Source organism: Papaver somniferum, chromosome 1 (assembly GCF_003573695.1).
Source record: "Papaver somniferum cultivar HN1 chromosome 1, ASM357369v1, whole genome shotgun sequence".
Classification (NCBI taxonomy): domain Eukaryota; kingdom Viridiplantae; phylum Streptophyta; class Magnoliopsida; order Ranunculales; family Papaveraceae; genus Papaver; species Papaver somniferum.
Window position 1 is genome coordinate 100,147,146 of NC_039358.1, and position 11,904 is coordinate 100,159,049.

At 36.0% G+C, this 11,904-nt stretch overlaps 1 protein-coding gene across 1 annotated transcript; it reads left to right on the forward strand.

The window, feature by feature from the left end:
• The first annotated feature begins 2,231 nt into the window (after positions 1-2,231).
• On the forward strand, positions 2,232-9,532 carry LOC113295252. The gene is made up of 13 exons (XM_026543606.1): positions 2,232-2,376; positions 2,963-3,162; positions 3,409-3,459; positions 3,708-3,838; positions 3,952-4,068; positions 4,183-4,305; positions 5,601-5,671; positions 5,994-6,160; positions 7,383-7,436; positions 8,470-8,579; positions 8,728-8,841; positions 8,954-9,085; positions 9,189-9,532. The coding sequence occupies exons 2-13, from the start codon at positions 2,986-2,988 to the stop codon at positions 9,217-9,219; spliced, it is 1,278 nt and encodes a 425-aa protein (XP_026399391.1). The 5' UTR covers positions 2,232-2,376; positions 2,963-2,985; the 3' UTR covers positions 9,220-9,532.
• The last annotated feature ends 2,372 nt before the right edge of the window (positions 9,533-11,904 follow it).

Consider the following 11,904-nt stretch of genomic DNA (forward strand, 5'->3'; position numbering starts at 1 on the left):
GTAGCTAGCATATGACCGCCCGCCGCCTAGCTTGTGCGTGATTTGTCAAAAAATAGGTCTTGCAAGTAAGACCCACTCAGCGACTTGCCACGTATTTTCTACAAAATACTCGAGACATCAAACATGTCACAAGCCGGAGGATGTTCATCGGGGTATTGGTCTGGCGGTTTACAACGTGCGGCGTGCAACACGCCCATTATAAGAAAGTGTCAGGAAAGACGAGCGGTTAGTGATGATAGAGAAGTAGTGGGAGTAAAACCAACCAGTCTTCCTCTCATGGTAGGGACGTGGTTTTTACCATTCTACACAATCTCCACTTCTCCATCACTCAACTACTTCCACTTCCTATGAGATCAGTGTGTGTTCGACTATGACTTATATAAATATATTTTCCAATCTATTTCAACCAACAGAAGTGTTATCAGCACAAGTATCCAGAAAACACAAAGAATTTATAGCTTTACATTTCGCAAGCAAGTTCCACATTCCGATACAAGTCATAAAACAACCACACTTTCATAGTTCAACATTCTGATCTCAACACCTGCTTCGCTTCCCTCCCTAAGATCAACCCTCCTCTTTCATTTTGTGACCGAAAAAAGACTGGAATGGCCATTTCTTGGTTTAGGCCAGAATTGTACAGATTGATCTCTCGAATCTAAAGTACTATTGTGCATTACATTTGTTTAGGGTTTATATTCGTTCCTCGGCGGCACACCCAAATTTACCATTTCCAGCAGAATCAGTTTTTACCCTACTACAATTAGCATCCATATTTACGTCAAAAGTTGTACTCTTTCCCCTTCGCTTCAGGTTTTGTCCCATGTGGTTTTCCTGACAAGGTGTTAACGAGGAAACATCTTGTTGACGTTTAATTTCTTTCAAAATGTTGATATTTGTGCTCTTTTTCCTTCGTCCAAATTTTTCCCACTGGGTTTTACTCACAAGGTTTTAGTGAGGCAATAGTTCAACATGGTGGTCATCCAAGGGGGAGTTGTATCAAATTACGGTTATTTGGTGGATTCCTGCCGTTAACTAAGTCATTTTATTAGACCACATCAACATAACCATCTCCTATGACTTTGGATATCTTTCTAAATGGATGAGGTATGATCACAAATTTTGTTCACCTATGCAACTGTAACTACATATTGGCACTTTGGTGGAAAAATTACATCAACTACTTCTGCAAATCATCTTCGAGAAGCAAGTCCTCAATGTATTTAACGAAGCATGAATACTTGAGAACACTACCATTAGAAGACAAACACAAAAGAAGACTTCATCAACTGGCAAATTTCTCATGAAAGCATTCCTATCTTTAGTATTCAAGAAATTCGTTCATCAAAATTGGAAAATCTCGACTCGAAGATTTGCAAGCCAAGATTCAACTGAATTACTTATTAAGGGGAGCATCATAGTAAAAGGTATTTTACCGGACTATCACGTTGTACTCTTTTTCCTTCGTCAAGGTTTTGTCCCACAAGATTTTTCCTTGTCAAGGTTTTAATGAGGCAACATATGCATGACCAGCTTCGTTCTAAGTTTACTCACAATTATACTCTTTTCCCTTCGATCAAGTTTTGTCCCTTTGGGATTTCCTGACAAGGTTTTAACGAGGCAATTAGCTTAGACACAATGTCATCAGGGGGAGTGTTATAAACGTGTAATTATGTTAATAATATCTAGGGTAAATCTCGTTTATTAATGGGATGCCCTTGTGTGTAGCCTTATAAATAGAGGCTCTAATGTTTGTCTATTGTACACATCTAATGTAATTCTCTCTGCTTCTTCTCCTTATTTTCTGTCTACTTCTCTATTCACGGGAATTTTTAAATTTTGTCATATTACTAGATAACCCGTATTATTAAATAAAGGGATATCTTTTTGAAATTATCTTTTTAATTGATTATTGTCGGTATAAAAAACAAGTATAATTTGATAGTCATATTTATATTCATTAAGTATGTGTTTTAAAATGTTTTTCAACGGTATAACACGCATGAATATCCATGGTATAATATGAGAGGTAAATCATTTCTAAATTTTACCGATTACTAATTATTATCCGTACAAATATGATTGTAAAAAATATTTAAAATTACTCATTCTTCCTCCTGGTCTGAAGAGTTTATATTCATTTTCTTCCAAGCCTTAAAAATTGTGCAAACTGGAACCAGGTAACCTTTCGTGGGATTGAGGAAGTATATGTTAGGTTTTACGGTTTTATTCTCTTTCTTTAGGCAGAAATAAGGTGTCATTGTGGTGTCATTTTTGTTTCACCGGTGACAGGTCGTACACAGATTATCTTTCTCTCATTCTCTCCCCCTCTCTCTCTCTCCACAGGAACTCCACCAATTTCCATTTCTACTGCTGGTAAAATTCTGTAATTTCACCTTATTTTTTTTCACCATTTCCTTTCCCGTTATCGTTATCATTATATTGATTGATTAATCTGCATCTACGTAGGGGAGCCAAACTGAGAAATACTACAAAATGTTTGTTAAAGTACTAATTAGGTTGAATTATATTCATTTCATTTGAAAAGTTTAGGTTTCTCAAAAAAGAAGATTATGAAGAAGAATATGAATGAACCTGAGAAAGTTTAGATTGTAGTTTTCATTAAAGATTTCCGGTGGTTGGAATCATATTAACCTTGTTTGCATTTTCATACAAGTTGTCCATAATCTACCTTATAATAATGACGCTGACAAGTTTTCTTATTGACTGTATGAATGAATTTGTCTGTTAGAGATAGCATGTCGCGAATGTTTAAAAATTTCATAATCACCTTTCGATTATTAAGAGCTGATTGTGATAAACTGTCCAGAAACACTGTTTTGTGAAACGTTCTTACCTAGCTTTCAATTATTAAGAGCTAGGATATGATTTTCTCATATCTGTGTAATTATGACTGCACTATCTTTCTTTGTTTTACATTGGTGTCTTCTGTTGATGCTAGATGACATAAGCGTATTTGCTGAGATGGGTGTTAGCTTCAAATACTGGGATGATTGCCTCGACGCAGACGACATGGAAGAAATGTGGAATGATGTGGAGGTGAGTAAGGAATGGATTGACGCTGGAGAAATGAAAGGACAGAAAGTTCACTTGTCACGCGATCCTGATGGACAAGCATTTCTCACACAGACTGAGATGAAGGTAAATGAGTAATTTACATATCCTGTTTGATGAATGATGACACATTTGTTTACACTGCTGATAACACGCAATAGTGTTTGCATGCCAAGGACAATATGATGTATTAGTTATTCTATCCATCTGAAGTTCACTTAGACGGGGCTCCAAACATTTTTCTAGTCTCTTATATTTCACCATCAGAAAATATATCTGTAATCCTGCCTTGACTGTTCTACTTTTGCTTGTTTATTGTTTGGTGTGTATCAGGCTGTGGCTGGGATTGTCGCTCGTAGGCATTTCTTATCGCAGATTGATCCGGTAATCTTCTAATGGCTATATCATTATTGAACTTCTTCAAAAACACCATAAATGATATTTCTCATTCATCAAATCTATTAAGTTCTTTCTGGAAATGTCACATTTTCTAATTTTATGACCCCGGTATGTGATTTCTGCATTGATGCATATTCCTGTGCTTTCAGTTTTAAAGGCTTAGATGTATGAAAGACTCACTGCAATTTTGATTTAAAGTTTCCAAAGTTTTGCTTCCTTACTTTGTTTTGCAGGACATGATTTGTGCTATTTCTGAACTTGAAAGTGATAGACAACCTCTTGCAATGCGGTACAATAAAAAAACTAAGGACACCACTGTGGGGATAATGCAGGTTCTACCAAAAACTGCAGAGTGGCTAGTGAGGTATGACTAGATGACATAACAATTGCTTCTTGAAATCCAAAGTTAAAAAGATTACAAAAAGTGCCGCAATGCATCATATCTTTAGGCTAACGAAGCTCTGGAATTCCTTCCAGGGAGAATGGTTACCAGACCTATCAAATTGAAGGGAACTTGGAGCTATTGCACAAGCCTTTTATAAATGTTTTTTTTGGTGCAGCATACCTTAAGTGGTTATCAAGTTATGATGGAAAGTATGATACCAATAGTTCAGTCTCTATTCAGTAGGGATGCTATCTTTTAATAAGATGTAACCACATTTCTTAAAACTTTCTTCAGTGTTTTCATACTGCGGCTGATGTTTTCAGAGATAGGAACGAAGAGTTTGTGGTGAGGGCTTATAGAGGGGGCCCAAAGAAAGCTAATCACAAGTCAACATTGGATTATTGGAGAAGATACCTTTTGGTGAAGCAGAGTCTGCCATCTAGGAGGTTGAGTGTTTTAACATATGCATACTTGAGGATATAAAAAGTTTTATCTGCTAGCCTTGTTAATATTCCCATAATCGTGATTGGATTGCTGCACAACAATGTGTGACATCTGTTGCATAAAATCCTGGTTTCTGTTTTGAAATCTTCTGATATGTATACGACATTTTGGAACCAATAAAAGGGTTTCAGTAATTTGATTCTGACCTAAGGAATTTGCAGTTTCACCATTTATCAGACATGACTAGTAAACCCTCTGTGTAGGCCACTTGGAGATGGTTCATTTTTTTTCCATCTTTGTGAGTGTTCCAGTCCAAAACTTTATTATCACCACGATAAAAAACTCGTTCATGAACTTTTAACTGCATTAAAAACCGATAGAGTTCTTACAGTAATGGGGCTGCTGAAAGTCTTAGATGATCCGAGGTGTTTTTTTTTGTTTCAGGATGATGTCTATGGTGAAGAAATTATCCACATGATAAATACCCCATGAATTATCTTCATCTGGGCCTCCAAAAACAGATGCAGATAAAAGAAATTGCTTACTTATATCTTATATTTATCTGGTCATTTGGTTTCATAAAAAGCACGGTGCACTTATTTGGTATGCTTGAACTCCAATAGTACAAATTTAATTATGCTAGAACCATAGGTTAGACCCTAATCAAAGGTATTATGGTTTTTTGATGTTCCTTAAACTTAATGGCTTGGCATATCTAGAATACAATACAAATAAGCAGCTGGCTTCTATGGGAAGGGTGTTGACCGTTGAGTTGTCTAGGCTGGAATAACTCTAGAACTTATATAGGGATTCCTTTTTCCCCAATGATTGGATAGAGCTTTTGTTGCTTTATCTCTCTATCTCAGTTAGAAACGTGTTTCATTTGGGTGTTTGGTTTGGAAAATGCAACATAATTCTGGAATTTTCAGTAAAGGAGAAGATATGGTCTGTTTTACGTTTTTTTTTTTTTTTTTTTTTTTTTTTTTTTTTGAGAGTAAGGTGCTACTGTCGTACTGATTCTCTGCTAACAATTTTACGAGCTTGATCCGAGGACTCTTAATGGATTTGTAGTCTCTTACAGGAACCTTAGATGCCTTTTGGCCCTTTTCTAGTTTCGGTTGATTATCTGATGTATGGTTTCTATTAGCATATCACCTATCTTAATCATGCATGTGTTTGTCTTCTTCTTCCTTGAGGTTATTGGCTCTGGGTCTGTGACCCTGCAAGTATGCTTCCTAGTTAAGTGCCACACTAATAGAAAAACGAAATTGATTAATATTTTCTGATTGTCTTGCAGACGGATGTTCGAGAATCATTCTTCAGTGCCTAACGATTCTGCACCTGCTGTACATGTTCCACAGGATAAAGGTATCATTTCTCATGTGACATTAGACAATCATTTGGAACTTCACCTTTCAATGATGGTTCATGCCAAACACAGTACTAGCGAGAGCAATCTTTTGCTGTGAATTAGTTATCATGTTCTTTAATTATTGTCACGAATAATTCTGCTAGTTGTGATTCTGTAGCACCCTTGGTTTAGGATTTTATATTCTCAGCATGATTCTATTTCGGTCGCTACGTATATTTGCAAATCTTTAGCTAACTTGATGGGAATTTGTTCTTTTCTCTTTCAGAAATCTTACAACTGTCAGGCAGTCAACTAACCTTCGTCTTGATGAGAAAACAGGTGAATGGAGATACTGGGACTCAAGAGCTTCGCCAGAAGACATGGAAGAGTTGTGGAAGGATTCTGATGTGCTCAGAGAATGGACTAAATCTGGAGAGCAACGAGGAAAAGTGCGCTTTTCACATGATCCAGAGAAAAGACCATACCTTTCTCGGCCAGAATTGAGGGTAAGATTAACTGTATAAGTAGAAATGAATGTATCATGAGCCTTCATAGATGATTTCATTTCGTTTGTGTATGACCAGTTTGGTTTCTCTTTTTTCTTCTCCTGAACATCGGTTTAAAATTATCAACTCTTTCACATGTTGTTGTTTTTAGTTCTTTTCTGGACCTTCTATGTTACTTATTTTGCAAAGCTCACAAGTAGAATGTATGTTAGGTGATATCTCACACCTATCCTACGAAGTATCCTATAAAGTTTTTTGCTGGACTAATTTTTATTTACTTTCACCATTACTTTTCTGCCAAAATGTTATTAGTTTAAAGTTCCAAACCTTGAATCGTTGTCTAAGTTGGTTTGACTAGAATTATATTACTAGATTGCATAAGAACTTTTTTCAAACATTACATGTGCCTAATACGATTAATCCTGCATTGTTCAAGGGGATGCCTAAGTGAGTAATGACGCAGGTAAATCTAAGTCTGATCTCGCTTTTGGCCATATCTCAGGCTTGAGGCTCATCGGCGCCTAAGGGATCTTATTGGACGACCCGGGAACAAGGAGATGAGATTCTTTTGTCCCTTTTTATCAAAATACATAAGAAAGCATGTGATATCGGGTCCTAATATTGACTATTTAAGGTAGTTTGGATACTCTGGAAGATATGCTGCTGCGTGTTCGCAGTCCATCGCCTTACCTTGAATCATGCCCCAAGGGAAAAAGCTTATCGCTAATAAATACACCAACCCTAAACCCTATATTGAGCAGCAACAAAACTAATAATTTGAAGAAAAAAAATATTAAATCATGAAAAATAGCTGTTCTATGTGTTTGCAAGTTATCTCAATGTCTGTCCTCAGTGCGTACGCAAGTATCATTTCATTTAACTTGTATGAAAAAGATGTTGAAGTAGAGAATGAACTTGTTCATAGTAATTGACTAAATGTGTCCTTTTCGCGAAACCTCGAGGATTGGTAACTTAGGTAACGAAGGTGAAACTATGTTAACAGTCAAATCTATAATCGTGATAGATGTTCAACGGCTGTTTGCCATAGGTGATATGAGTACATGAATGCCAGTAGTAAGGTATCACCAATTGTTTTGACAGGGTGCTCTTTTCTATTTCTAATACTAGTTGGTGATGAGGTAAAAAAAAAAGACATTTTGAAACATTTCATATCTCGATATATGTTGCGCTTGTTATATTCCACACTTGCTTTCTCTCGCAGGCAGTTGCTGAAATTATCGTTTCTAAGCACTTCAGTGACAGTGGAATCAGACCTGTAAGTACCTCCATTCCTTGGAATATGATAAGTAAATTTGTTGAGAAAGGTTCACTTTTTATACTGATATACTGCAACCATCATCTTGGCGTGTTCCTTAATGAATAAAATGGCGCCACCATCATCACTATCTTCATCCTCAGATCCATTAACATTATCACTGCTAATGTCACTACCTCCTTTATAGTCAAAATGGAGCCATTAAGTTATAGATAGTCATGAAACGGTATATATCAGACTATGAAAGGTACAATAAATTTTCATTAACTTGGGCCGGGACAAGGTTTTCTTTATATTTCAACTGTTTGGTAATCTTTATCCAAAACTAACATGGATTTAAAAATGATTATGGAGTTATTTGATCAGAACTGTGGTGGGTCTTGTGGTCTTAATTTGATTCTCACTAGATATGTCAAACTTTCATAATTAACAAAATAGTAGACTTCTAATATTTGTTTGCCAACTAATCATTGCGGGACTTTTCAACCTGGGATGCTTGTATAATGCTGAGGTCATGTGTTAGGTTATTCCACGAAAGAATTTTGAAAAGGTGATCTGAACTATGAAAATGTCAAAATGAGTGTTTCGGTTCGTCTTAACCACTCTGGTGAAGACATTGCTTGTGTTGTATAAAAACATTACTAAATTTTTTTAATAGAATGATGATCACAGAAAGTTGGCTGTACCTTTGCCCTTCGCCATTTCGGTGAGTATATATTTTTTTGAAGATACTTAAAGAATCTTAAGTTGTGATGAAATTTTATGATTTTGATGATTTTTTTATATTTTATCTTGATGGTTTTACTAGAGAGGATCTAAGAATTTTTTAGGGTTTCTATTCCTAACTGATGATACCATAAAGGAAATGGGATTTCATTATTAATGATGAAGACTGATACAAGACTAGTACTGTTTATATTTCTAACTACTAACAATATACCCACTAGGTGTAAACCAAGTGTGGAAACAAAAGAAAGACTAGATTTTCTTACTCAAATAATAATGTTATCTTGTGAAATGCTCTTGTTTGCAGACTGCGCTATCTGCCCTTGCAGAGGTCAACGGCAAGCGTTTTGTGGATGGTATTGGTTCTCACACTGGCATCATGGGGATTGATTATGAAAAAGCAGTCTGGCTTCACAGGTCTGTAAATGACATTCATGTAGCTAACTTACCGAATTGCTTGAAGATTATTTTTTTCTTTTGTGTTCATTATCTTCTTTCCAATAGCCTGGGATCATTTGACTCTGGTATCATCTTTTATTTTTAATTGGTTCTTTGGAATATCTAGGGAACTTGGTTACAAGGCATACAAAATTGATTCTGTTGAGGATCTTCTGAACCCGTTCGCTTCCATGTACTTCGCTGCAGCTTACTTGGTCTGGCTAAACAAATATGAAGGAAGGTGTGTTGCCGAGTATTAAAATTAATAAAGTTCTTTGATCTTTTTTCTTTATCTGGGTAAAAAATTGGAACCTTCATTTATTCACTGGAATGTTTACTATGCTGCAAAACAGGGAACGAAGTCCTCAGTTTGTCATTCAAGCTTATCTTGGGGGACCGGAGAACGTTAAACTTCAAGAGACTGGCCCCCTTTGGCTTAAGTTTGAACAAGCTTTAAGCTACTATGAAGATCCAAAATCTCTTAGGTATCATCATCCTCATTTTATGATTCTTTGAGTCTGCTAAGTTCATAATGTGGTTTTGTTCTTCTAACCAACACTTTGTTGAATCATCAACCTTCTTCTGTAGGGAACAAGGAGGAAGCTGCATCATTTTGTAAAGTGTATATCTGTCTACGTTACTTGGAAAACATCATACCAAGAAAAGTCATTCCACATACTGTAAAATCAATAGAGATCTTATTTTTGAGAAGACAACCTTTTGCTTGGCACAAACAGGGAGCAGAACGCCTTGGAAACAAATAAGAAAACAACTGATTAAGTTAGCATGGACATGTATACTATTTCACCTGAGTGAAGATTTTAGTGAAAAATTTATGTATAATGCATAAAACTAATTTGATCTGTTTGTACTGAATCTATTGATTTATTTGCACTTTGTAGGCAATGTAGTTGTCAGGTATCTTCAGATCATTCCCATCCAGTAATTTAATTAATCAAGATTGAATTAGGCGGGCAGAACCAAACCCATTAAGAATCCAGATTGATCATTCTCTCTGCATTCCTGATTTATGTAAAAATTGCATTTAAAACAAAAACAAGGAGATACCAATTGAACCTTTTCTTACTAAAATGTGGTTCATATGGAAAGAAAGGTGCAATAGAGTCTTTCAAAGAAAATCTAAAACCTCTACTTAACCACCTCTACTTAACCGTCTCTAGAAATTCAACCATATTCAATATTGGTCAAAGAAACCTTCTCTTAAGAAAAGTAACAATCATTCAGTAAAGAAAACTAGCATTCCTTGGACAGCACCAGAGTTACATTGTCTTAAGATTTACGTTGATGCAGCTTGAGCTTCTGCCCATTCACCTTCTAGCTTTGCCTTAATACTAAGAGATGATGCAGGTAGTTCCGAAGGAGGAATAGCAGGACCATCATCAGGTTCAGATCCGCAAGAAGCTGAAGCTATAGTCATTCTTCAAGCAGCATTTTAGCAAAGGAAAAGAATATCAAGCAATTCAGTATTGAAGGCGACTATGAAAGTCTTTTTTTATGTATCTAAACGACACCTCTTCACAAATATTTTGGCAGAAAAAACCTATTGGATGAAGCAGACATAGTAGCAGACTCATGTCCAAATTTTTTGGGTTTTTCTTTTGTTTCTGGGACAGGAAATGCTGTTGCAGATTCCTTGACAAAATTTGCAAAAAATTTACCTTCAATTTCGGATTGGGACCATAATCCCGGATTGGGACCATAATCCCCCCAACATGTATTCATTATAAACTCTTAGTAGATAAATCTAATATTAGGAGGAACAATTCCTCCATATTAGATGGCTCTACTAGTTCTGTATTCCAGGCTCTTTACGAGTCTTAGTTTCCTTTTAATGAAATCTTATTTACAATAAATATATAAATTAGGAGGGTAGTATCAAACAAGATTGAATTAGGCGGGTAGCTTCTTTTCATTATCACTACACTACAAACAGGTTCACCCAATTGTCGCTCTTCGCCCAACTGCCAGGAAAACGCATAAGCTCATTTTAGCACGCACACTTTGGTTTTTTTTTTTTTTCTTAGAAAGATAGATATTATATTTAGAGAAAGAATACTAACCTAGAACTGATTCATGAGATCAGTTCCGTCTTCCATGAAGTTAGAATATAAGCTCATTTTAGCTCCTTAAGACTTTAGAGGTGGATGGGCCCAGTAGAGAATGTTAGTTTTGATATGCAGAATGATTTGGCCAGTTACAACACCGCCCCCCCTAGACAAAACCAAGTGTTGTTTAAAGGGTTGTAATTGCTCAACTTATATTATTTAGAAGTTTGATTTGTTTACCAAATCCACTCTCGGTCGCATTTTTACTCTCAAATCCATTTTATTGGACAGTTCAACCTCGCACTTTCAACATGGGTTTCACTCTCAAACCGAATGGTAGCTCAGAATAGAAACTGCAGTCATCGCTATAATCATGTGCCCACCTATGAAAGCTTATCAAGGGGTAGTTGGAATAAAGCTAGACATGACCAAAGCATTTAACAGGATGGAATGGGACTATCTACATCAAGTTACGACTCACTTAGGTTTCTTTAAAAAAAAATGGTGTCAAATAATACATCACTGCATCAACACAGCTAAAATCTCAATTCTAATCAATGGCATTCCAACAATTTTTTTCTCACCTACAAGAGGTCTTAGGCAAGGTGGTTCAATATCTCTTTATATTTTTATTCTCTGCATGGAAGGATTCAGTAGATTCACTTATAAATGATGCAAAAGAAAAAATCATTGAACCAGTCATTCCGTCCAAGCAGGTCCTGCAATTTCTCATATGTTATTTGCATATGACTGTATTCTATTCTCTAAAGCATGGAGATTATCAACAAGTTCACTTCCTCATCTAGTCAGATGGCCAATCTAGAAAATCAAGTGTGTTCTTCAGCAAGAACTTAAGCAAATAAGCTTGTGAAGATATTCTCAGGATGCTACAGATGAAGCAAATGGATGAAGGTGAAAAATATTTAGGTACCTTTCTTCAAATTACTAGAAGCAAAGATGAGTTTTTTGGTCCTTTCTATAGTTAAAATGAAAAACAGACTACAAATATGATAAGGAAAGCTAACATCTCAAGCAGGTAAAACCATTCAGATTCAAGCATCTCTAAGCACCACAGCTAGCTACAAAATGGGTCTGTTTTGAAGTACCAGATAAAACCGCTGCAAGAATGGGCAGAGTTCAAATAAGTTACTTCTGGTGTAAAAAGAATGCAAAGGGAGGAAATGCTATCTCATGGAAAAAAGTCAGTATACCAAAAAGATATGGAGGTCTGGGTCTGA

Coding starts and splice junctions, on each gene's coding strand:
- LOC113295252 (XM_026543606.1), top strand. CDS start 2,986: ATGGGTGTTAGCTTCAAATACTGGGATGATTGCCTCGACGCAGACGAC. Junction 5,672..5,993: donor ACATGTTCCACAGGATAAAG/GTATCATTTCTC, acceptor ATGAGAAAACAG/GTGAATGGAGATACTGGGAC. Junction 8,842..8,953: donor CTAAACAAATATGAAGGAAG/GTGTGTTGCCGA, acceptor GCTGCAAAACAG/GGAACGAAGTCCTCAGTTTG.